Source organism: Hylobates moloch, unplaced genomic scaffold (genome assembly GCF_009828535.3).
Source record: "Hylobates moloch isolate HMO894 unplaced genomic scaffold, HMol_V3 SCAFFOLD_4, whole genome shotgun sequence".
Taxonomy (NCBI): Eukaryota; Metazoa; Chordata; class Mammalia; order Primates; family Hylobatidae; genus Hylobates; species Hylobates moloch.
In genome coordinates, this window is record NW_026652279.1 from 49,766,919 (window position 1) to 49,793,851 (window position 26,933).

The window sequence follows — 26,933 nt, forward strand, 5'->3', positions numbered from 1 at the left end:
TAGGAAAAATTGGGAACAGCCTAAACATCCAATAAATAGGGATTTGCTAACTTTGAGGTTATTGTAACTTACTTTTTTTAAGGAAGATTTACTTGCATAGGAGCATGCAATAGCATGCGAAGAGAAAATGTTAGTTTATAAAACTGAATATAATATTCCAATATTGCACTATTCTCTATGTCTGTGTATTTCAGAATAAAAAGGGGCTTTATCTCTGGTGATGACGTTAAAGAAGATGTTAGTTTTTAAAACATAATCATCAGAATTTTGCTAATTTTTATAATAAATATGTATTAGTTCTATAATGAGAAAGTTATTTTTTTACAATGAAGAGATTGCCAGTGCATCAAGGTTGAAATAAATGTGTACAATAATGGAATGAATCGGTATGCATCTAACTTCAGAACTGGAAGGTATTTTAAAGGTCATCTGATTCCAATTCTTTTATTTTACGGTTGAGAAAAACTGAAGCTGAGAGAACCATTCTTTTTTTTACATTGGAGCATGGGGGCAGGGGGAGAAATTCTATCTTACAGCCAAGATGTGCTAAATTTCATGTTTTGTTCTGACACCTTCCTTTGTCTACCCTGCCCTCTACTTCCCTAAACCCTGCTCACCTGTGACCCTTGTGGTCCCCTCCAGCTTCATCCCCCACCTCCCCGAAAACCCACTCTACCCTAATCCCCTCTCCCCCATCACCTCACCACTTGCTGCACAGTCCGTGCCACTGAAAGAAACTCCCTGGACTCCTTTTGTCGGTATGCAGGAAGAAACTCAATGTTGGTGATGCGAAACATCCCAGCAAAGTAAAAAGCATCTTTGCTTTCTGTCTTACCTGTAAAATAGGAAAGAACGAGATTAGGAGGCTTTCCCATCTGTTTGACAGTAAGGAATTGTCTGAGCTATGTCAGTATGAGTCTCCTAAAATAATTTTATTTTAGGCAGCTACATACTAACTGGTTCAGAGCCTGTGAAGTTTTAAATGTAGGTAACAACATCTATTTCATCAGCAGCAAATAACCATATCTCAGAATATTCCTTCTATCCACTCTGGCAAATACTTAAGAGCAAGATTAAAAGGATCTCATGGCCCTTGTGTGTTACTTTTCTGTGGCCCATACATACCCTGCTTTATCATAATTTCTCTCTGTCTCCTTCATGGGCTCTCTGAAGGAATAAACAGTAATTTATTTTGATTCCTGAGCCCCTAATGCAGGGAGTGCCTGGCTTAGCTTTGAAACTCAATAAACATTTGAGGGAAGGAAGGGAGGGACAAAGCGGGTAGAGGGGGAGAGAAAGGGAGAAAGACAGAGTGAGAAAGAGAGAGAATATTTCCTCTTAGCACAAGGCCCAGCACGTGGAAATGCTAAATAAATGATGGCTGAATTAAAAAGAAGTTGCAACCGCTGTGAGTGATAGGAAACAGCTTCCCTTCTAAGATCCATTCAAGGTCACTTTAGCCCCAGGAAGTGTAGAGAGGCTGGGGAGGGGAGGAGGCAGCACCGGGTAAGGGGCAGAAGGATTGAACTCCTGTCCTTGATTTGTTTTTTCAGGTAATGTGACCTTGGACTGATCACCTTGCCTCTAGGCTGACCATATAAAACAACAGTTGTTTTTCGGGTTTTATTTTATTTTATTTTTATCAGGGAAGTGCTTCCTAGATTCCTTTCTTTTTTTTTTTTGGTTGCGGACTCTAAAATTCAAATGAAAGCTATAACTTCTTTCCAGAAGCTCACACATCCTTCTCATATCAGTAAGTATTCTAGGGTCAGAAGAACAACCACGTAAGAAAGATCAATTAATTTAGCATTAAATCAGACCACATTTACCTGACTCTTCACTTCAGCCTAATGTACAAGATCCTCCGTAGTCTCCCTGTTTACCTGTCTCTGTCTACCTCCTTTTTCAAGGCCACCCTCCATGCCCAGATTTCATGTATCAAAACTGACCTGTTTTCTATTGAAAAATTCTTACTGGTCCATACCAGTCTCCCTTTGCTTGTACTGATCTGTTTCCATGAAGTGGCCTTCTCTGCTTTTTATAAGTCAACAAACTACATCTGCACAAGGATGTTCTGAAACTTTATATAAAAATGCTAGGACAGTGCAAATGTGTCAGCTGGGGAACAGCAGAGAAACCACAGCAAATAAGCTGCTTTGTTCTGGGTTGGGGTTGTGTGTGTTTGTCTTAATGACCCATTGACTTGACTTCCCCATCAGTTTCCTCAAGGACAGAGATCTTATCTTGCTCACCACTCTGCTCTCATGCCTACCCCAGGACCCAACACATAATGAGCAGTCTCAAGATGTATCAAATGAAACAGGAACCAGTCCATGAACCCTTCTCTGGATGCCATCCCTGGGCAATTTGGATGTCTTTCTTCTGTCATCACAAGATAATCACTCAAGCAAAAAAACTCACACCTTCTCTCTAGCACTGAACTGTGAACTTTTTGAAAGTAGAAAATGCATCTATGAGCTTTCTGAAGGTAGGAGATGCATCATGGTGTGTTTGATGCCCTACATTCTGCCAAGCAAATCACAAGTGATCAATTTATGTGCATATAAGTGACCTGAACCATTCAAGACAGTATTCCTTCATCTTCATTCTTTGCCTGAAAGTCTTCCCTTCCAATCAGATTTTCATATCTCTGAGAGTACATCTAGGAAAACTGTTTCTCTACCCATATCACTTCTGTCACCAAATGTGGGGGTGGGGGTGGGGGCGGGGGTTCCGCATACCAAGCAATTCTCCAATTCATTGCAGACACCAGCTGGATGTCCAGTGATTCAATTCAATTCTGACACTATCTACCAAGAGTTCGTGTCAGACCCCAAAGGTTAAAGGCACATTCTTACCAGACCGCCCCCCACTGCAGATCCAAATCAGAAGTAGTAGGTCCCCAGGCTATCCACACTGCTGTCCAAATTGGCTACAAGTTGGCTGTTCTCATAAAGCCCTCAGGTTTCATAATTTGCTAAAATGACTCACAGAACTCAGAGAAACACTTTACTTACATTACTTCTTTATTATAAAGGATACGAATGAGCAGCCAGATGAAGAAGTACCTAGAGCAAGGTGCAGAAGGGTCTCCAGAGTAGGAGCTTCTGTCCCTGTGGAGTTGGAGCATGCCACCCTCCCAGCAACTGGATATGTTCACCAACCTGGAAGCTCCTTGAACCCTGCCATTTAGGGTTTTTGCAGAGGTCAGTTTTAAATCATTGTGCATTCGTGATTAAGCTCAATCTTCAGCCCCCTCTTGAAAGTTGCAATCCCCTAAGCATGCAGTTGCTTTCTCTGGTTACCTAGGGGCTTTCAGCCACCAGTCACTTCGTTAACATTCAAAAAGACATTCTTAGAAGCTCTGTATTAGGATCTAAGGACTACAATCAAATATTATAACAAAATGTATGTATATAAAACAAAAGATGCTCCTATCACTCCTATCATTCAGGAAGTTACAGAATGTTAGAAGCTCTGAGCCAGAAATCTAAGGCACAGAATAACTAGATATTTCCCATTATATCATGGTGCATGATTTTGTATCAAATATATTAACATGTATAGATGGCAACTCCGATACAAGTCAACAAAGGCTATACTTGCAGTGTTGCATAAGTGAGAACTCCATAGGAAAGGGCTTAGTTATGACACCTGTCCAAAAGGATCAGTCAGATCAACAAACACGTAATAACAGAGGAGAGAAAGATGCATGTGCAAAATGGAGCTCAGGGAGCCGGAAATTCAAGGTTGCCTAGAGACAGGTGGTGGGTGGAATGAGGAAATGAAACAGCTTGGCATTCCGTTAATTTTTTTAAAGCTACAAATGCATTACATTTCTGAACCAGTCAAAATCTCCTGAGCATCCTTCTCAGCTCTTCCCATCCTATCCCCAATCTCCCCCTCTTCCTCTCCTATGGGGAGAAAATGGTGTTGGTAGAAAAAAAAATAAAAGAGGAAGAGAATTCTGGTTTATGTCTCCTTAAAATATCAACACCAGGCTGGGCACCATGGTTCACGTCTGTAATCCTAGCACTTTGGAAGGCCGAGGTGGGAGGATTGCTTGAGTACAGGAGTTTGGGACCAGCCTGGGCATCATAGTGAGAACTCTGTCTCTATGACAAATTTTAAAAATTAGCCCAGGTGTGCTGGCATAGACCTGTGGTCTCAGCTACTCAGGAGGCTGAGGCAGCAGGATTGCTTGAGCCCAGGAGTTCAAAGTTGCAGTGACCTGTGATTGTGCCACTACACTCCAGACCTTGTCTCAAAGCAAAATAATAAAAAACCATCAACACCAGTTTTGGAAATGGTGTATCCATATTGGAAAAAGGAAAATCCCATCAGAAATACCTATGGCAGATTAGGGCTACATTGCTAATGCTAGACTCACACCATAAGCCCTAACCCCAAAGAAACACAGATTTTTAACTTACTGATATACAGCCACAGAAGTGTCCAGGCTATGACTGCTAGGATGAATAAAAATACTGTGAAGAGAATGATTTTATTTTGTACATTCCGAAAGGGAAGTTTTTTCTTGGATTGCTTCTTGGGTTTGGCTTTGCCAATGGGTCTTTGTGGTGGTCGTCTTCCTGGCAATGGTAGTTGTCTCCCCGGCAACGGTGGCCGTCTCACTGGCAGCTTCTTTTGGGCACTGACCACTTGGACTGAGATATTGGATATCTTCAAAAAAAAGAAATAAGATATGTTACCAAATAGAAGTAGACAGGATCGTAAATGAAACTACCCAGTCAGGAGATGTTGGTGCTAAAAGGCCTAAATGTAACTATATAAGCATTCATATTTATGTAAGTATATAAAATTATTTACATAAGTATAATAGCTTGATTTGCACCAAGTCACAAAATTAAGATCAGATAAACCAGACATTACTGTGTATAAACCCTAGTGAAATGGTTTCTATTGGGGGAACCAGCCCCCGATATTTCAATGTAGGTTCTTTTCTATTTTCCCTAAGTGTTGGCCGGTCTGAGAAATAAAGAGAAAGAGTACAAAAGAGAGGAATTTTAAAGCTGGGTGTCCGGGGAAGACATCACATGTCGGCAGGTTCCGTGATGCCCCCTCAGCCACAAAACCAGCAAGTTTTTATTAGCGATTTTCAAAGGGGAGGTAGTGTACAAATAGGGTGTGGGTCACAGAGATCACATGCTTCAAAGGCAATAAAATATCACAAGGCAGAAGGTCAGAGCAAGATCACAAGGTCAGGGTGAAACTAGAATTGCTAATGAAGGTCCATGTCCTGCTGGGCACACATTGTCATTGATAAACATTTTAGCAGGAAACAGCATTCAAGAGCAGAGAACCTGTCTGACTAGAATTCGCCAGCCTGGAATTTCCTAACCCTAGCAAGCCTGGGGGTGCTGCAGGAGACTAGGGTGTGTTTCATCCCTTATCTGCAACTGCATAAAGCAGACACTCCTAGACGGCCATTTTAGAGGTCTCTTCCTGGGAATGCATTCTTTTCTCAGGGCTGTTAATTATTAATATTCCTTACTGGGGAAAGAATTCAGCGATATTTCTCTTACCCATTTTCGGCAATAAGAGAAATAAATATGGCTCTGTCCTGCATGGCTCCCAGGCAGTCAGACCCAATGGTTATCTCCCTTGTTCCCTGAACATTGCTGTTATCCTGTTCTTTTTTCAAGGTGCCCAGATTTCATATTGGTCAAACACACATGCTTTACGAACAATTTGTGCAATTAACGCAATCATCACAGGGTCCTGAGGCGACATACATCCTCAGCTTACGAAGATGATGGGATTAAGAGATTAAAGTAAAGACAGGCATAGGAAATTATAAGAGTATTGATTGGGGAAGTGATAAATGTCCATGAACTCTTGACAGTTTATGTTCAGAGACTGTGGTAAAGACACATGTAAGAAATTATGAAAGTATTAATTTGGGGAACTAATAAATGTCCATGAAATCTTCACAATTTATGTTCTTCTGCCATGGCTTCAGCAGTTCCCTCCGTTCGGGGTCCCTGACTTCCTGCAACAGTTTCTAGGATCTTTCCTCAACTCTCCAACTCTGTTGAATAGATGCTGTGGAGGAGTGGCCTGAATTTCATGGGGTAAAGTAGATTAGAGGATTTGAAGGTTAAGAGGTTAAGGTTAAGATTCTAGGCGGGTAGATTCATGTGTGTACGCAGCCGCCCTTTTTTTTTTTTTTTGACAGAGTTTTGCTCTTATTGCCCAGGCTGGAGTGCAATGGAGTGATCTTGGCTCACTGCAACCTCCACCTCATGGATTCCAGCGATTCTCCTGCCTCAGCATCCCAAGTAGTTGGGATTACAGGCACTCGCCACCACACCCAGCTAATTCTGTATTTGTAGTAGAGATGGGGTTTCTCCATATTGGTCAGGCTGGTCTTGAACTCTTGACCTCAGGTGAACTGCCTGCCTCGGCCTCCCAAAGTGCTGGGATTCCAGGTGTGAGCCACTATGCCTGTCCACAGTCTTTTTTATGTATGTGTGTATTTCACATGTTTGTATATTGTTTTTCTCTCACAATCAATTATTTCTGGGCTGATGCAGGATTGAAAATAAGAAGATAAGTGAGTTCCCCACAGAAATGAATTGATTTCCTGGTTACAGCTTCATGACTGGGTGGTAGGAAGGAAAAGTAAAGGCGACATGATAATTTGCACAGGGTTGTAGGATAGGAATTAAATATGTTTGTTTTGCCATTGCCAGCCACTGAACTAGTGACTCAGTTTCCCAATTATAAATGAAAGAATTATTTAAAAGTAAATCGAAGAACGAAATAGAACACTCATTAGATTAGAAAATTGTTGGTTTAAGTGTATTGATGTGCATAGTGTTATGTGCAAGAGTAAAAAATACGTTATTTAATTGTTTCCCTTCCTCCTCCTTTATTTTCTTGTCTACCCTCTGCTATTTGATGCTGTGAATTCTTTAATAATGTATTCAAGAGTTTAGCTTCATTTAAGGAGAGATTTATACAAGTCAGGGTAACCAAACTCCAGAGACAAAATAGCTTTTAACCACACATTCTTTTAAAGGCAACAATATGGAATGCCAATGCCAAAGAAATAATCTCTCTTTTGCACTATCCTTAAGAGTTCTTTCCTTCTCTTTTCCTCTCCCTCACTCTTCTCTTCAAAATTCATGCCCTCCAGTCTTTAATCTTGCCAATTAATGGGATAATACGTGGCCACGTACACTCTGAATTATTCATGGCCCCTTCCTTCTTTTTGCCAAACACCTTGTCAACCCCTGGAGTGAAGTGTCGCTTGTATCCTTTCTGGTGAAATCGAACTAGACCAGACATCATTTAATGTGGTGTCCTGCAGGAATGAGGATGGGGTTTCTAAAGAGAGAAACATTCCATTGTAGAATGAGTTGACGATGGTATCAAGCTACTTTCAAGTGCTCCCCCAAAAGAAATAAAGAAACACACAGAAATGCCAGTACATGTTGAACTGACAAAGCCAAGTTTGGATCTTTAAGTGCAGGAACACATTATAGGCAGTCTCAGTTAGCACTGATTAAATTTTAAAATGGAATTTGTGTAGAGATCAGTACAATTTCCCTGGAGTTTTAGAAAAACGGCTACAAATCAATTGCCAAGTACAGCACTTTATAATAAGCTCACATTTGTAAAACCTATTAATTAACATAAGAAGATAAAATATTTTATTATTGTTTCCTTTATTTTTATAAGGTCATACAATCTCATTTTACTAACAGGGTCAACAATAAATGGCATTCAATTAAGAGAGAAATTTTCTCACCCTTTACTTACTTTCAGGTCAGCAGGTGCAGCTGAAACATCACTGTTTTCTTTGTCCATTATTAGGTGTTTTGCGTGTGATCATCCGGGGGGGTCTCAAAGCCAGTTTTCGCCCCTTATATGCTCTCTTGAGAAGAATTGAGAGAACCGTCACCACATTCAAGCTAGCTTTCAGAGGAGTGGAATCAATTTACCTCCACCGGGTTCAGTTCAGAAACTGAAGCCGCCTCATTGCTATATTGTAAATGTTAAAGGGACCTAGCACTCAGCTTTGCACCCAAACTCAAGGATTCTCAATGTAACTTTCATAGGAGTCAGGCCTCTCAGAGTACAGCCAGCCTCAAGGCAAGGTTTTCTTATAAGAAACACAGTCCTACAATCCAGAAACATTTAAAAATCATTATAATTTTTTTCTTGCATCTCCTAAAGAATATGAAGAGGTCTAATTTACAACCCTCAGCACCACATCTGAGAAGTCCTCACACCTCATTTCTCTTGCTTGGCATCTCTTGCCTGCTCCAGAAGGCTCACTCTTCAGTCCTCTCTCAACTCTCCAGCCATACTCTCTGAGAAGCCATAATCCAAAGGGACTTTTTTCCATTTAGCTCCCCCTACTTCTTGCAGTCAGTCCTCAGTAAACCTGGGGCCCTTTCTGCTGTAAAGCCCCTGTTTCCATCTCTCCCATACTTCCCAATGTCAATCTGAATTAGATCCATGGTGGGAAGAATAATCTTGAGGGGCAGTGTCAGAATTTTTCTTAGCAGACTGGGAGAAAAAGGCAGGGATTGCTGGAACCTCCTCACCCTGTGGGCACTGGGTGTCAACAGAAAGCTGATCTGTCACTCTTTAAAGGAGAAACACTGTTCTGCTGATCCAGACACAAACTTCAGCATCATTCACGGGCTGTGCATATGGCAAGTGAGAAACTGCCTGCTGAAAGTGGTGACAGATTAGTTGAGTTGCCTCATACCTGAAATTTGATCTAACTTGGGGAAAATGAGACAGAATGACAAAAAAAAAAAAAAAAAAAAAAGAATTAAGTCATGTTGTACAAACTTGCCTCTTGGGTTTTATTTATTATTCACACTGATGAAATTATTAATAATGGTTTAGACTTTATAATATGACTTTTAATGGCTCATCTTTCCTGTATTATTTCTCTACCTATTTCTAGAACTAACTCATATTCCACCAATATAGGTAAAATTTATATACTTATCAGTGGCCATTGACAAAGACTCTCTTCTTGACCAAAGTGTAGTCAGGTTACTCTGAGCTCTCTTTTCAACTAGACCTTGTCCTTGGGCCTTGTCTTTGGCCCATCTGGTCAGTTTAGCAGGAATCCCCCCCACCCTGATATCTGATCACCCTTGATTTTTCTTTCTTTTTCTTTTCTTTCTTTCTTTTTTTTTTGGTTCAAGAGTGGCCTTGAAATACCCTTGATATCTGATCAAGTTCTTTATCCCCTACCTTTGATATGTAAGTCCTTGGCTGCCTGTAACAAGAATCCTGATTGGTTAGTTTAGCAAGAATGCCCCTTGATGTTTCACCTTAGTAATTTTCCATCCATGGACCCCCTCACTCTCTTCATTGGCTACTAATCCCCAGCTTTCTTTGCTGTATTTGGAACTGAGTTCAGCTCTATATCGAATTCACTTTCTCCCGTTGCAACAGTGCTGAAGAAAATCTGTCTTTACAGCCTTTAACTAGTGTCCCCCCAATCCTTTTTTCCCTTTCACACCACCAAGTGTGAAAAGTGGCAGCAAAATATCAGGAGGCTGTGTTAAATGTACCAAATTTAAAAGCAATCATAAAAGCAACCGAAGGCTGCTTTTTCACTATCATCATGCCAGCAATTCTAAATAATGTCAGTGACAAAATACTCCTCCCTAAAAAAAAAAAAAAATTGGTGTGAGTTCTAAACAATCACTGCCACTACAACTGTTTTAATAATACTTATCTAAGTGTATAATGAGCAATTCATATTATTCATTTTTTAATAAGTGGTGAATGTCATGCAGAAATTAATTTAGAAAACTCCTAACTATAAAGTTGGTCTCAAACATGTTGTGGGTAACAACTATCTGGGGCCAGTGGTGCAGGTGGTAAAGGAATTTCCCAAGACAGTTGTAGGTAAAGAAAGGTAGATTTATTAGAGAAAGTAAGAAAATACATTGCAAGAGAGCAACAGGCAGATCAGCAAGAGAGGAGCTGACTGCAAGGAGACAAAGGCTGGCTCGGGATTTTATAGGATGGTGCTTGTGCTCAAGAGGGCCACGTGGAGTGCTGATAATGCCAAGGTTACAATGAGCTAACTTGCATTTTTCTATCAGCCAAGGGTCTGGTGATAAGTCGGGTGCGGGAAGATTGTGAGTTATTTGAGTTACTTGTGCAAGAGGGCTACATGTCTTGGACCATGAAGAAAGGCAGACTTAACAGCTCATTTGCTTTCTTCTTTTTGCTTTCCCCTGCTTCCACCAGCCCGACTCCTTTTCCCTAATTAGGACTCCACAGAATACAAGATGACTGTGACACATGTTCATCTCAAGAGTAAGCTTCTAATGGTCTGGAATCATTTGCACATACTTAGGGCAGAGTCCTTGCCTCCAACAATCCCTGTGGGATTACATATTGCTGCATTTAAAGGGAAGATTCAAAACAAGCAATAATAGCACAATGATTATAAAGACCAAGAAACAGAACTTCAGTTATTTCATTTGTCCTTCTATGTGACGAATGAGTTAATTTATATTTAAAATTTAATACAGTTACAGAGTATGAACTGTAAGGAGTTATATTTTTATATGTAATATTCTGTATGCAGTATATATTTTGTTAATTTTATTTTTGCTAGCATAATTATACACACAAAGTTGACTAAAATTTTTCACTTTTTTTCTCATCAATATTATTATTAGTTTTATTTCATGATTCCTCCTGAAAACAATTTTACTGTATAGGAGAAGAGATTGTTGAGAAATGATCCACTCTAAGGAGAAGCAGCCCCTGAGTAGCTGGGCAGCTTCTGTAGGGTAAACAGTGTGAAGGACCCACCGCAAGGTGTCGTTGGCACCGCCTGGTAACTGGTGAGTCCCTTGGCCAGCAGAGCTCATACCCACATTCCCAGATTAGTCCAGGGGGTCCAGGCACGACCTCAACTGCGGCTCTTCCAGATGCATGGAGGCTGCACCACCGCCCATGCCCTGAGTGCATGGCATCAGGAGGCACCAGCCATACTTCTGCTGGAGCCAAGTGGTGCAGAGCCTGGGCCATTGCTCCAAGTAGCTGGGCATCTCCACAGCTAACTATCCAGAATAAGTGGTAAATAACCTTCCAACTGGTGTATCCACTGCATTTATCATGGTTGGGCCAGTTTGGAGGTGGAAATGTCCCTAAGATGGTGGCGAACATAGGGTGGAATCCATACTGCAAAAATACCCAAAAAATCCACAAAAACTCCTACCATGCCTGCCTTTAAAGAGGACTTCTGGCTGGGCACAGTGGCTCATACCTGTCATCCTAGCACTTTGAAAGGCCAAGGGAGGAAGATCACTTGAAGCCAGGAGTTTGAGACCAGCATGGGCAACCTAGCAAGATCCTGTTCGTACAAAAAAAAAAAAAAAAAGCCAGGTGTGGTTGTTTGCCATTAGTCCTAGCTACTCTTTGGGAGGCTGAGGTAGTAGGATCTCATGGGCACAGGAGTTTGAGGCTGCAGTGAACTAGGACTTCTGTGGGAAAATCCTCAATGTGACTATCGTTGGTTACCTCATAAAGGAAATTATTAATCAGAAAAAAACTTCTTGGATTCTTTAGAGTCACTTGTTTCAGCAATTCACGGTGATATTGAGGAAGCTAAGAAACGATGTGATTTACCAGAACATTTGAAACTCAAAGAAGACAATTTCTTCCAGGTTCCTAAAAGCAAAATGATGAATGGCCACTGATGAAAAAAATCATCTTATTTATTCATTCACACTTTTCTAGTGAAAATATAACTGCTCATAACTCTGCAGTCTCATCTTGGTTGTATTTTAAAAACCAAACATTTCCCTACAGCTATTAATTAGTTTAAACAGTGCACTGCAGTTACCATTTTATGTTTCAACCGTTAAACCCATCAGGACGTAGTACAAAAGAGATTCATTTAAAAATCAATATTATTTTTATTTAATATGTTGATTCAAATGCATCACTAGAAAGGTATCGGTCTTATCATGGAAATGAAATGTATACAAGTATGGGTAAAAAGGCAAGTCACTAGTTTGATGTGAGAAGTATAATTCTCATGGTAAAATACCAGCATATATGTACTCATATAGATTTACTGCTCAACAGAGGGGGCTTATAAAAGTAAATGCACTAAGCAGAAGGTTGATAGTTTGTTATAATCCTGAGGAAAAATCTAGATTTTGTACTTTTTTGATATTTTGTACATTAATATATTATCATAAACATGAGGACATTTGGGAAATATTATTTTAGTCATTTCCTTTATGAGGTCACATCATTGTATCATCTTCGTTTTTGTATGACACTGCCTCAATTTGTGGACTAGACACCCTCTGCCTATCATGGTTTTTGTGTTTATATTTTAAGACAGCGGAATAAGTGTTTTTTGAATCTGTAGGTCTCATTTTTGTGTTGTATAACTCTTTTTATCTTTTAACATTTTTTGTTGGATAACCCTTTTTATCTTTTATCTTTTTAACAGTAGATATCTCTGTCCTGCAACAATTTTTTTTTACTTTGGTTCTTTCTTCCTTTAAATGATTGTCAATGTCAGTTTATTCCATTTAGAATATCCTACAACTGTATACTTAAAAGAGATTGCATCTGTCCATACCATTCCATTCTTTCACTATAGAACAGTGATTAAGTGTCTGTATGTATTGCATTTTATAGAAAAAACAAAACAGCAAACTTCATCCTTAGTTTTCCTTAAGATTTAAATGAACATGTAGCCGTTGATTTATATGTACCAGTTTTTTAAAGGCCACAAAACTATTGAGCCAGTTAAACTATAAAATAATTAGAAAGTTATTTATTTTTAATGCAAGTATATGTTCTGGAGCAAATCTAAATTGCTGTAGTTGCATACACACAATGTAATTTGATGCTTGTCTAAAGAGTGCTTGTAGCTTCAGGGAAATGCATAAAATTTTACTTAAATAATTTTCGTAATATGGATTTTTTCCTCCTACTAACTGTATGATTTTTGGCCATTTGAGTCTTTTTCTTTATACCAGAAGAAAGTTGAAATCTTTGGATATTTAGGAAGTTAAGATTACAGGTTGTGTTGGGCTCCTCAAACAGCATCTTGCATCATTGTTCACTTTAGCAACAGATTTGGTGGTAAATGGGGGTCAGGGTTGGAGTAGAACTATGCAAAAGCTATTTTTAAAGATAACTCATTATGCATCAGTTTCCCCTAATCTGCATAGGTGAATTAGAACTGATTTTAATTAAAATATTTTAAATTATTTAGAAAAGCATATAAAGTTGTTGGAGAAGAGAAAATCATACATAAATTCAGTTGGAGTGTGTTTTACTTTTTGGTGTATGTATTTATGGCAAACAATATAGTTTTTGGCTTCTTTATATTTTATAGAAATATTTAGAAAACATAATTGTAAATGTTAGAAATCCTGTACTTGAAAGAAGCCTCATTTATCGTGGATTTTTGAAGCAAAGTTAAAAACAAACATGGAAATTGTAAAAATATTTGTGCTTGTTTTGTCTGAATAGATTGCTGCTAATTATGTTCTCCTTAGGTGTGTGAAAGTTATTTTATGTTTTATTGTCATCTTGCATTTTGTTAAATAGCCATCACTTTTGAAAATCAAAGGGTATCCTTGTTTAAGAATTGTGTCAGCATTTTTCAAAATTTTATATTATTTATGTATTATAATAAATTACTATAGTACCATTTTGATTAGTCTGAATGTCTTCAGGCTTTGAAATAAATCTTGACCAAGTGATACAAAACAAAATATAGAAAGAAATGATCTACTCTAAGTGAGCAGATATATGATAAAGCAACTACAGCAAAATGTTAATGGTAGAATCTAGGTGTGGGTTTATGCATTTACACTATAAAATTATTTCAACTGCTTGTTTGAAATTTTTCTTAATAAAATGTTGAGGGGAAAATGATCATCTCTGAGAGTCAAATACACTAGATAAGTCACTGGTTTTGAGTGATGATGGCAAAGAAAGCTGGGATGTAAGATAAGCAAGCTTGCAACAAGCTTGATGAGCGAGTATACATTGATCTCCTTGTTGTTTTTTACTGGTATGGAAGTTCTGGCACAGAGTCCTTTCACCAGAGTCATATGTTCAACAGAGCATATGACCAAGGACAATCGCAATGGCCAGGTACATGCTGATGTTTTCCATCATAAGCAGTTTAGAAGACGGGGAGAGATTTCTATTTCTTCCCAGGAGCAAAGGCCCCTGTGCTAAGGGAAGAAGGGTAGGTGTCTGAAAGCTGGCCTTCTAAGCAGATAGTGTACAGTGATCTAGATCAAAGGAGAAATATTTCTCCATTGCATTTAGCAGTGATTATTGGGAGCAAACACATAATCAATACATGAATTCAACACACGAAAACACTTTGGATGTTTCAGCCTTCCATCCCTGTGCTGAGACTAGCATATTGTGAAGACAGGATGTAAGTCCAAATCATCTATCTAATGTGAACAAGGTTCTGCACTCCTGGCGTAGAAGGCACTTAGCAGCGGGAGGTGATACTTTCATCTTTGCCTAAGCAGAGGAGAGGTCAGCTCTTCAGAAACTAAGTGTCTTTCTACTACTTAGGACCCACTTCTCCCTATTATGATAAGTGGCTACGTGCAAAGTTGCCATCTGATCACCACTGTCCACTGAGTTACCTGCAGAGGGGGAGTAAATCCTGAGGAATCTCAAGGTTGCACAGGATGCTGGGAAGTCAGCCAGCCACTTAACATTATCATTCTCTGTGTCCTGTAATAGACTAGTATGATAATGATCCTGGCTTCCCTTTCCCTGATGACTTGCAGGGAGCATGATTCTAATCTTTTGGGTCACATCACATGGATTTTTTTTTTTCGAGACGGAGTCTCACTCTGTCGCTTCGCCCAGGATGGAGTGCAGTGGCGCGATCTCAGCTCACTGCAAGCTCCGCCTTCCGGGTTCACGCCATTCTCCTGCCTCAGCCTCCAGAGTAGCTGGGACTACCGGCGCCCACCACCACGCCCGGCTAATTTTTTTTTTTTTTGTATTTTTAGTAGAGATAGGGTTTCACCGTGTTAGCCAGGATGGTCTCGATCTCTTGACCTCGTGATCTGCCCTCCTGGGCCTCCCAAAGTGCTGGGATTACAGGCACAAGCCACCGCTCCCAGCCATGGATCTTTTTTAAAAGTGAAATTGTAGTGTGGCATCTGAAATCTGGGCTATTGCAATATCCTCTTAACTGCTTTTCCTTCTGTAGGCTCATCTGCCACACTCTGACCCATGAGTACATCACTGTTAATAAATCTTCCTAAAATGACTCTAACGTCACTTCCATCTTTAACAAATGGCAGCCCTTTTGTTCAGTCCCTCTAGCCTGGCATTCGAGTTTTCCTCAGTGTGGCTCCAGGCTGCCTTTCTAACTGTGTACTCCTGTCACATACACTAACCCTGTTCTGTCAAATCATGCATTTTCCATTTTTATTCCTCCATTTATTCATCCATCTATCTGTTAACTCAATATTTATTTCATGCCTACTATATGACATATCAAATATTTCAAAACTGAATAAAACCTATTACTGCCCTTATAAAGCTCTCATTGGAGGGGGCAGAAATGCAAATGACTGATTATAAGATTTTGTAATAAATATTATAACAGAGATGTGAACAAATGCCCTAGAACCTTAGAGGAAGCTGATATTAACAGCCCTCTCCCCTGAATTTCGTGCCCCCAGCGCATATTGCTATTCAAATCCTAACCACTTTCCACACCCTACTTATAGCTCTCCTCCATGCTTTTGCACCCCACCCCCATGACACTTTCTTTTTCCTAACTCAAAACCTTTATGGTACATACTAGTACTTGAGACTTTAAATAATGTAATAATTAATCAAGCACTACTTTGTAGCATCTATCATCTGTCTTGTTGGCTATTTAATTTGTTATATGGATATCCTATCTCCAACTAAACTCCAGGCTCCTTGAAGACAAGGTCCCTGTATTATATCCTTCAATGTAATAACCTTGGGAAGGGGCAATCGGTGATAGCCTCTTCAGGAATTAGTTAGGTCTGGGATTTGTTTGCACCTTATTTACAAGCGAATAAGTTAGCCTGTTAACTGTTTTATGGATGGTAGCAAAAGACACAAGATTCATGGCTCAGCAAACAGCATGAGTGTCAGTGGGTGTCCCACAGGGGTGATACAACATGGTCCAGATAGATGCTGCATCTGCAGTGGGTTTCCATTGCAGCCGAGGAATGCAGAGTTTGGAAAATCCACCGTTTTTACCGCAAACAATAAGCAAACCTGCTCGTTGTCCAAGATGGAGATATTACCTCCTCCCACAGGGCCTGCAAACACACCCTGAGAAATGGCCAAGATGGGGAGCAGTAGGGGCCTTGTATTCTTGGCATACACAGCGTATTCGTTTCCCAGGGCTGCCACAAATTGGAAGGCTAAAACCACAGAAATTTATTGTCTCACAGTTTTAGAGGCTAAAAATCCAAAATCAAGGTGTTGGCTGGGTCATGTGCCCTCTGAAACCTGTAGGGTAGAATTTTTCCTCGTATTTTCCTAGCAGCTGCAGCTGCAGCTGCAGCCCTTCAGTCTCTGCGTTTATCATCGCATGGCATTCTCCCCCGTGTGCCTCTGTGCTTCTTCTTTTATAAGGACACCAGCCTTGTTGGATTAAGGGTCCATTTTACTCTACCATAACCTCATATTAACCAATTACATCTGCAATAACCCCATTTCCAAATAATATTACATTCTAAGGTGGTGGGAGTTAGACTTCAACGTATGTTTTTTGGAGACATAATTCAATGCATAACACCCAATAAGGCCTGTAGGATATTGACAGACTTGGAGAACTGTCTCTCTCAACAGAGTAAACTTGCCTCTAATAGACAGCACTGCAAAAATTCTAGAGCCAGGTCATATTCTCAGGTAGGTGTAGGTGGCATTCTTACCATTTCATCCAGATGTTATCCTGAAATCCTACTCTACTCTTCTGACTCTCCCTCTATGGTAGAGAGGGGGAGGATGGTTCAGTGTGATTTATTTATGGCCAAGAAGGAATTATGATGATTCATTAGTACATGATCCATGGTCAGCCATATTACAAGAAGTGAATGTTCAGACAAGATTGTCCTGCTATTCAACTAGACCAGTAATGGGAGAGTTAATGGGTGAAAAGCATCTTTTCTTTGCATTCAATGGACATGTAGAAAATATCTCTTTTCCTTTTTTGATTGCCTACTATGAGAAGCATTCAATTCAGTATGAACATGTGACTGGGCTAAGGGACACTGAGGTAAACTAGTCCAGAAGCCATTCTACCTCACATACCTAACCAGACAAACCCTAGTAGGCACAGATTGTCCTCAGGTAGCAAACAGCACTGTCACAGAAAACTGCCATCTCATTGAGCTGGTGTAGCATCTGGCTCACAGCAGGAGCTGAATCTGATTTATGTTTGATGAAGAAATGAACCTGCTGTACTAAAAAGTACTGACTTTGGAAATAGTACAAAGGTCACTAGATTACAAAGGGATGCTTTTGAAAAACAACTACAAATCAGAATAACAAGATAGGATTGGGAAAATGATGAAAGGACAGAAAATGAGAAAAATTATTATAGAAATAAATGAATCAAAATGAACTTGGTACAGAGAGGTATGGAATAAAAATGAGGAGTAAAAATCAGTGGAGGAGAAAACAAAAGGAACAGAACAATTAAATAATTTAAAATGTGTATTCCATGGTTTAAGTTGGCCTGGAGACCATCTCACGTCTTAGCATCCAAGGGCTGAGTTTTGCAACTGTACAGAGTTAGCTTCTCTGCCAAATTCATCTCAGTAATGCTGTTCAGCACTCCCAGCTTCTGTGCTGTTTAGCACTGTGTCGTATCAACTTTTTCACAGACTATGCACGTTCTGGAATCTGAAATAATAACACTCAACTATTTGCTCATTACCCTAAATCATTCCCAGTTAGAGGCCCCAATGGCCTTGATATGATTTGATACTGGCAACTGAGAGAAATGACTGAGTGTATATTCTGGGAATTTCTGTCAAAAGCTCAGGTGCTTGAAAGCACAGCTAAAATCCGGATAAAAACAGTGGTGATGTGATAAAACAGAAATCCTACCTTATGTCCCCCACCCCCCAAAAAAGAAGTATTTCAAAATTAAATTAGAGGTTATATTATGCCATTTTTGTGTTGCTGTAAAGAAACTCTTCGGGAGGCCAAGGCAGATAGATCACCTAAGGTCAGGAGTTCGAGACTAGCCTGACCAACAAGGTTAAACCCCGTCTCTACTAAATACAAAAAATTAGCTTGGTGTGGTGGCACATGCCTGCAATCTCAGCTACTTGGGAGGCTGAGGAAGGAGAATCGCTTGAAACCGGGTGGCGGAGGTTGCAGTGAGTTGAGATTGCGCCATTGCACCCCTGCCTGGGCAACAAGAGCAAAACTCCGTCTCAACACACACACACACACACACACACACACACACACACACACAAGAGAGAAACGGAGACTGGGTAATTTATAAGGAAAGAGGTTTAATTAGCTCATGGGTTTGTAGGCAGTATAGCAAGCATGGTGCCAGCATCTGCTTCTGGTGAGGACCTCGAGGAATGTACAATCATGGTGTATCTCTTCGTTTTCACACTGCCATAAAGAACTGCCCAACACTGGGTAATTTATAAAAGAAAGAGCTTTAATTGACTCATGGTTCTGAATGGCTGGGGAGGCCTCAGGGAACTTACAATGATGGTGGAAAGCAAAGGAGAAGCAAGGCACGGCCTCAAGCAAGTTCAAAACCCAGTAGTGCAGTCATTAAAATCTTAAAGCTCCAAAATAATCTCCTTTGACTCCATGTCCCACATCCAGGGCACACTGATATGAGGGCTGGGCTTCCAAGACCTTGGACAGCTTCATCCCCATGGCTTTACAAGGTACAGCCCCTGTGGCTGCTCTCATGGGCTGATGTTGAGTGCCTGTTGCTTTTCCAGGTGCAGGGTGTAAGCTACCAATGAATCTATCATCCTGGGGTCTGGAGGACAGTGGCCCCTTCCCACAGCTCCACTAGGAACTGCCCCAGTGGGGACTCTGCTAAGGAAGATTGGCAGCCTCCTTCACTCTTGAACTCTGTGCACATGCAGGCTTAACATCATGTGGAAGCCACCAAGACTTAAGGATTGCACCCTCTAGAACAGCAGCCTGAACTGTACTTGGGTCCCTTTGAGCTGTAGCTAGAGCTGGAGTGGAAGGGATGGAGGGAGCAATGTCCTGAGGCTGCTCAGGGTAACAGGGCCCTAGGGTCTGGCCCCCCACAAAACCATTCTTTCCTTCTAGGCTTCTGGGCCTGTCATGGGAGAGACTGCCTCAGAGATCTCAGAAATGCCTTAGAGAACTTTTTCTCATTGTCTTGGCTATTAGCATGTGGCTCTTTCTTAGTCACAGAAATCTCTTTAACAAGTGGGTTGCTCTGAAGCACTCTTGGATTCCTCTCCCAAAAAAGCTTTTCCTTTCTCTGCCACATAGGCTGCAAATTTTCTAAACTTTTACACTCTGCTTCCCTTTTAAATATAAGTTCCAATTTTGGTCATTTCTTTGCTCCTATATCATAGTGTAGGTTGTTAGAAGCAACCACGCCACTTCTTGAACACTTTACTGCTTAAAAATTTCCTCCATCAGAGATCCTAGGTTGTCACTCTTAAGTTCAAACTTCCACAGATCCCTAGGGCATAGCACAATACAGCCAAGTTCTTTGCAAAGGCATAACAAGGGTGACCTTTGCTCCAGTTCCCAATAAGTTCCTCATTTCCTTTTGAGACATCATCCTAGACTTCACTGTCCATGTAACTATCAGCATTTTGGTCACAACCATTTAACAAGTCTCTAAGAAGTTCCAAACTTTTCCTCATCTTTCTATCTTCTTCTCAGACCTCCAAACTCTTCCAATCTCTGCACATTACTCAGTTCCAAAGTTGCTTCCACACCACCAGGTATCTTTATAGCAACACCCCACTCTTTGGTACCAATTTCTGTGTTAGGCTGTTTTTGCGTTGCTGTGAAGAAATACCTGAGACTGGGTAATTTATAAGGAAAAGAAGTTTAATTGACTCCTGGATCTCCAGGCAGTACAGAAAGCACGGTGCCAGCATCCGCTTCTTTTGAGGGCCTCAGGAAGATTACAGTCATGGCAGAAGGCAAAGGAGAGCTAGTGCATTACATGGCCAGAGGGAGCGAGAGGAAGAGTGGTGGGGGAGGTGCTACACACTTCCAAACAACTAGATCTTGTGAGAATTCACTCACTCATCACCAAGGGGATGGCACTAAGCCAATCATGATGCATATGCCCCCATGATCCAAATGCCTCCCACCAGGTCCCACCTCCAACTTTAACATGGGGGATTACATTTCAACATGAGATTTGGTGGGGACAAATATCCAAACCATATCAGATCCTTTCTACTAAAGATTGCTTTGGCTTTCCAACCTTTCCTATCCTAATTGAGGAGCCATATAGTGCTGGAACAGTCGTTTTTTTGTTTTTCCTTTTTTACTTTTTTTTTACTGGTTTTGTTTTCATTTTGCAATCGTAGGTTCAGTTTTGTTCCTGGCAACACATGCAATGTTGTGTTTCTGTTTGTGTGACACTAGCTACTAAACTGATTTTTATTCATTTCCACTGGCATCTCTAATAGGTGTTAATTCAGCAGAGGGTCCCCTGGCTGTTGCATTCTAACTGATCTCCTTGGAGAATTCTAAAATATGGTTGATTAGGTTCATGGACCCAGCAACAGGATGCAGGAGCCTCCAGTGGAATTTTACTACTTCCCCAGCATTCTAAGTGCCTCTGACTTTCTGAGGGAACTTGCTGGCATCCTCACACTGTCTCATCAAGCATAAAGGGCATATGAGTGGATGTCTCTGCTATGTTATCATTCAGTACATCAATTTGCTCCAATGGGCTGGAAATAGTTTTATCTTAAATGGTATTTTTGCACTTCTTTCATAAGTTAAATTTCACTAGAAGTCCTTGACGGTACTCGCCTACAGTTAGCCACAGCTGCCAAATCCCCTTACTCAGAGATACAGGCTCTTCAGATTCACTGATAAAATGCCTTAGTGTTTCAGCAAATCAGTGGAGGATGGAATCTGTCCACAGGGCTGGTATCACACTGTGAGAATCATTGTCCTCCACAGTAATCCAAAGTCGTGAGGCATGACTGCACAGTTAGAGGGACTGTGCTGACTCTGTTTTTTTTTCTTTTTTTTTTTGAGGCAGAGCCTCACTCTTCTGCACAGGCTGCCTCCCAGATTTAAGAGATTCTCCTGCCTCAGCCTCCTGAGTAGCTGGGAGTACAGGCACCTGGCACCACGCCAGGCTATTTTTTGTATTTTTAGTAGAGACAGGATTCTACCATGTTGACCAGGCTGGTCTCAAACTCGAACTCCGGGCCTCAGGTGATCCACCTGCCTCGGCCTCCCAAAGTGCTGGGGTTACAGGCGTAAGTCACTGCACCTGGCCCTGGCTCTTCTTATGAGTGACCTACATCAGCTAAGGGAGAGTCTGTTCCTTAAATACCCTGAGGGTATTATGGCGCCTGACATATAGCAGGTGCTCAGTAAGTCTTGGCTGTTATATTAATTAAATTCAAAACGTCTATTAATTAGATTAATAACATCTATTAATTACTATGAAGTAATGAATACAACATTGCCAAAGACCTAGTTTTACCATCTTTATTCCTTTTTACTACAGAGAGGAGTGTTGTGACTTTTCCTTCTCAAAATTAAATTTTGTGTCCAAGGAGAATAACTCACTCATTTTATCCTAATCCTGGTCCTAATTAAAAGATCCCAAAGAAAAAAAGTTACATGACATCTGCACAGCTATGCAAGAATCATTCCAATCAAGAAACATATGTTAAACTTTCAAATGTAAAACAAGCTACTTGAATATTGGTTATTTATATACACAAGGGTGCTCTGAACTCAGGAAAGAAATACGTATTTTGAATTTAGGCCAGAGAACTGCACCTATCTGTACTTTCCTGATTTATAGACTGGTAAGCTCTTCATTGTGAGTTCCTACTGGGGAAAGAGTAAGTGTTAATTTAGTACAGGGACCATGTCTTCACTCATGTATCCACCAGAGCCCAGCACCATCTCTAGGATGTGGAAGGGGGCACTGTATAGTAGAATTCAGAAGGCTTTGGAATCAATGCTCAGAGTGCAAATTTCTTCCTCTTACTATTTGTGGACCCTTGGACAATCCCTTAGGCTCTCTATACCTCACTTTCCTTATCTGGTAAATTATATAAATACTCACCTTATGGGGTTCTTATAAGTATCAAAGGATATGAATTATATAGAGTGCCTGACACTTAGTAAGTGTTAAATAAATACCTGCTACAGTTTGAATGTACATGTTCCTCCAAAATTCATATGTTGGAACTCAAGCCCCCAAGGTGATGGTATTAAAAGATGGGACTTGTGTGGTGATTAGGCCATGAGGGTTCTGTGCTCATTAATGGGGTTAATGCCCTTATAAAAGGGGCTTCAGAGAGCTGCCTAGGCCTTTCGTTTCTTCTGCCATGTGAGGACACAGCATTTGTCCCCACTGAAGGACATAGCAACAGGGTGCCATCTTGCAAACAGAGGGCAAGCCCTTACCAAACACCACATCTGTTTTTTTTTTTGATCCTGTACTTCTCAGCCTCCATAACAATGGGAAATACATTTTTAATGTTTATAAATTACCCAGTCTAAGGTATTTTGTTATAGTAGCCCAAATAGACTAAGGCAATTTCTATCAAGTGAAATTCCCATAGGTCATTATTTTTTTCCCTTTAGTTTGTTCTGAAATGGAATTTCTTCATAAGAAATTTCTTTATAAGGTAGAGTTCCTTATTTTGCAATCTGTGCGAGCTAAGCTCATCCCATCATAAGACTGATGCAATGTTCTCCCAAAGAATTATTGATTCAAAACTGTGGAACAAGGCCAGGCACGGTGGCTCATGCCTATAATCCCAACACTTTGGGAGGACAGGCAGTCAGATCACTGGAGGTCGGGGGTTCAAGACCAGGCTGGCCAACATGGTGAAACCCCATCTTTACTAAAAATACAAAAAATCAGTCAGGCGTGGTGGCACATGACTGTAGTCCCAGTTACTTGGGAGTCTGAGGCAGGAGAATCTCTTGAGGCCGGAAGGTGGAGGTTGCAGTGAGCTGAGATCATTGCCACAGCACTCTAGCCTAGGCGACAGAGTGAGTAAGACACCGTCTCAAAAAAAAAAAAAAAAAAAAAAAAAGAATGTGGAACCAGAATGGATCTTTAACTTTATCCTCCAGAAGGCCATTCAATATCTGTCTCATTAAAACAAAGGTCAGTAGGACAGTATTTACCCTAAACTCATTTAAACCACAGTGAGATTTATTCTTGCCCTTCAACATAGCTTTACTTTTCAACTTAGGGCTTTCCAACTCAGGGTTATAAAAGCTGACATATTTATTTTGAGTCTATATTATAGACTCACAGCCATGTCATATCTTTGATTTCACTGAGTAGTAAATCAATTAACTACATTTCGCAATGCTTTCTTGTCTAAGACATTCAAATTGAATTCTGGAAACAGTAATTTCTGTTCTGGTATCATATTTTTCAATAATTTTTACCAGCCAACCCTTCTGTTTTTAGCAATCCTATTTACTTCATACAGTTTTACTTCATACAGTCAATAACAAGCATAAGGCTGGGCATGGTGGCTCATGCCTGTAATCCCAGCACTTGTGGAGGCCTAGGCAGGCGGATCACCTGAGGTTGGGAGTTTGAGACCAGCTGGACCAACATGGAGAAACCCATCTCTACCAAAAAATACAAAATTAGCAGGGTGTGGTGGCACATGCCTGTAATTCCAGCTTGGGAGGCTGAGGCAGGAGAATCGCTTGAACCCGGGAGGTGGAGGTCACAGTGAGCCGAGATCACACCATTGCACTCCAGCCTGGGCAACAAGAGCGAAACGCTGCCTCAAATAAATAAATAAATATTAAATAATAAAACAAGCATGAATTGCTCACAGATCCAATGTGCTCTGTGGCAGAAATGAAAAGCACTGGGATTTGTGGCAAGGTATCCAGCCACCATAAAATTTCTTTGCAGCTGCCTAGGAAGAACACCAAATTCCACTAACATCCTAGCATGCAGATGGTGTCTTTCAAAATATTCACAATTTTTTAAAAAGTGATAATGCTGATGAGAGTGTATGGAAATGGCCACATATACTTAGCAGGTGAGCCTCTAAACCGGTAGTATGGAGGGTAGTTTGACAATATTAATCAAAAATGGATACTTATCACTAGGAAATTATCCTAAGGTAATTATTACAAAGATATAGCTATAAGGATGTTTCTTATAGCATTAATTTTAATGATGAAATTTGAGAACATTTTAAAATCCAACAATAAAGGGTTAATTAAATGAAAATGATACATCCATTCAAAAGATTTTCAAGGAAAAATTATGCAGTCATTTCCATGTAGAACTTTCCATGTAGAAAGGACCAGCTTCCTCATCTGGTCTTGTTGGGACACCCCATTGAGTCAGACCTTCCTACTTCCTGAGAAGGTATCTACCCTCCCCTTGTATCTGATAGGTTGTAGCTGTGAGAAACTGGTTTATTACCAAAGGATTGTAGAAATGAAGATATTCTCAATATGTTATGCAGATTACATAGGCATTTTAATTTGCTAGGATGAGATGCACTAAATTGTGGGTTGTGGTTATCCTGGAGGATGGAATTAGAGAGGGTCTTTACATTCCCCAAATTGTTGAATATTTTACAATGTTTTATCAAGGGAAAAATCTATTTTGAAATTTGATAAAAGGGAATAATTATCTTGCCGGCCCATTGTAGAAATACCTTGAAGATACGGTGACAGTCAATAAATTAAGCACGATAAACATTAAGTAAGATCTGTGTTATTAATAAAGCAGCAGCAAAATAATAAAGCAGGTACAAATCAACATCTAGAATCACCCTGTGTTTTCCAAGGAGCTTTGCCTCAGAGACTCATCTATTATGGATTATGTCACAACTGCTTACTGCAATACAAAGCAACTTTGACTTAATATATTGAAGAAAGGATTAATGTTTAAAAATACACAATTATCTTTCTTTTGTTTGCTGGGTGCACATGTTGGCAAACAACTGTTTTGACATGAAAATTCCCATTTCTAGGTATGAGCTGAGAGGAGTGAAAAAAAAAAAGAAAATTTTTATTTCTACAATTTGCAGCATGTTATCATCACATGGAGAAAAATTGAGTACCAGAGGCCCAGAAGAATCCTTCTCATTTGGCCCCCTAGCCAGTGGTTTTTATAGCACAGTAGGTGTATTACTAACACAGGGTTTACATAGTGACTATTCAGAATTTACTCTCACTCAGTCACCACTGCTTGCAATTAGAAAAAAGTACATAGCATGCTAATTGGGTCTATAATTTGAGAAAGAAGAAAGATTGCTCTTTTAAAAAAATGGACTTGACTATAGTTTGGATCCAATCAAGCTATTACATTATTTCCTGTAGCTGAAATGCATAAACAAACTATCAAGAATTGGCACCTACCATTTGAAATGGTTCTCAAACAATGCTTGGGAGCAGAGACGCTGATCTTACTCAGGAGGTGTAGTGACCTTAAGTTTGTTTATCATATGCACAGTGTGAAGGCATTACCAGGCCCATGCAAAAGATGGCCTGGAGTCTACATTATTCAAGAAGCTGACCTTGGCCAGTTTAAATGTGGAAATTTCACTTCTAAAATGTCCAAGGGAAATAGGCTTTAAAAGCACTCACAAGAATGATGTGCTCATTTCTGCCAATAATGCTACTACAATTTAAAATTTTATCTTTGTGCTTTACAGTTACCATAGCAGTGAAAGGTTCATAGTCAACAGAATTGTTTCAATTTCAATGACTGATTAAATTAGCAGTTTTGCTAATGTGAGGCCGTGCCAATTAACTTTATTATCTACAGTAGTGCTGCACTCTAGTACGCCGTTAAAGCTTTCTGTGAATGGTAACTAAAATGGCAGAATGCCTGCAAATGAAAAACAAGATCCTACTACTTGACTGCAAATGCAAAGTGGGAAAAGCAGGAAAAAAAATCTCAGGCTTTAGCTTGGATCACTTCTGGTGACTTTCGGGAAAATATATCGAGACAGATATTCTTTGGAACTACACACTGGATTATCATTCTCTACCCTAATCGCCACCGCTCAGAGTAAACCTCTGCTCTAGGGCCTCAAATTTTTTCAAGAGCCTCGTCTCTAGGTTACAATTATTAGATACGACTGAAGGGTTGGGAGTCTCCATGGGGGGGCGTGGGTTGCATCGTGTTGGGAGGAGAAATATCCAGGTGCTGGCAAGTCTACCCGTGCTCTTTTTACCTGCTCCTCACTCCAGCTGGGCTCCAGCACAGCCCTGAACTTAGCAGGCTGATTCCTGTTGGCTCTGAACTGATTTTGCTGTTTTCTCACCTCTCTGTGTCACTGGTACAGCTAGGGCAATGTGGGAGCCAGAACAGGGCACATCCTGAAAGTTCTCTCCCAACCCATCCCCTTCCTGATGGAGGCTATTTCCCTAGGGCCCCTACCCCCAATCCCAAACAGGGACCTAGACACCTTCTGTTTCTCCAGGACTTTCCTCCCAGTTTTATTTCACTTTTTGGGATCCATCGGCCTCCCTCTCTTACTTTTATGGCAACTCCAAGGTAAGGTTTTAGGAAATAATTCAGCTGCCATGGCTGGGAGACATCTTTCCGGGAATAGGCAGTTCACCAGTAGCTGTCAAAGGGTCACTAGAACTTCTAGCAGATACAGTAAACTGTTTAGATGACCCACAGGCCAATTTTCTTTAGCATAATGGTT

The 26,933-nt window shown here is 40.4% G+C and overlaps 1 protein-coding gene and 1 pseudogene across 3 annotated transcripts in view; one reads left to right on the forward strand and one right to left on the reverse strand.

Moving 5' to 3' along the window:
* Positions 1-3,574, reverse strand: part of TMPRSS7 (transmembrane serine protease 7) — a 41,656-nt gene extending 38,082 nt beyond the window's left edge. Inside the window, exon 1 of one of the 3 annotated variants that reach the window (XM_058438147.1) lies at positions 705-835. In XM_058438147.1, coding sequence (XP_058294130.1) covers positions 705-797 — 93 coding nt within the window. In that variant the 5' untranslated portion in view covers positions 798-835. Of the gene's footprint in view, positions 1-704; positions 836-3,164 lie in introns of those variants that run through there. The other 2 variants (XM_058438149.1, XM_058438148.1) reach the window with 2 other exon arrangements.
* A 4,916-nt stretch (positions 3,575-8,490) lies between these two features.
* Positions 8,491-11,720, forward strand: LOC116467421 (riboflavin kinase-like; annotated as a pseudogene).
* The last annotated feature ends 15,213 nt before the right edge of the window (positions 11,721-26,933 follow it).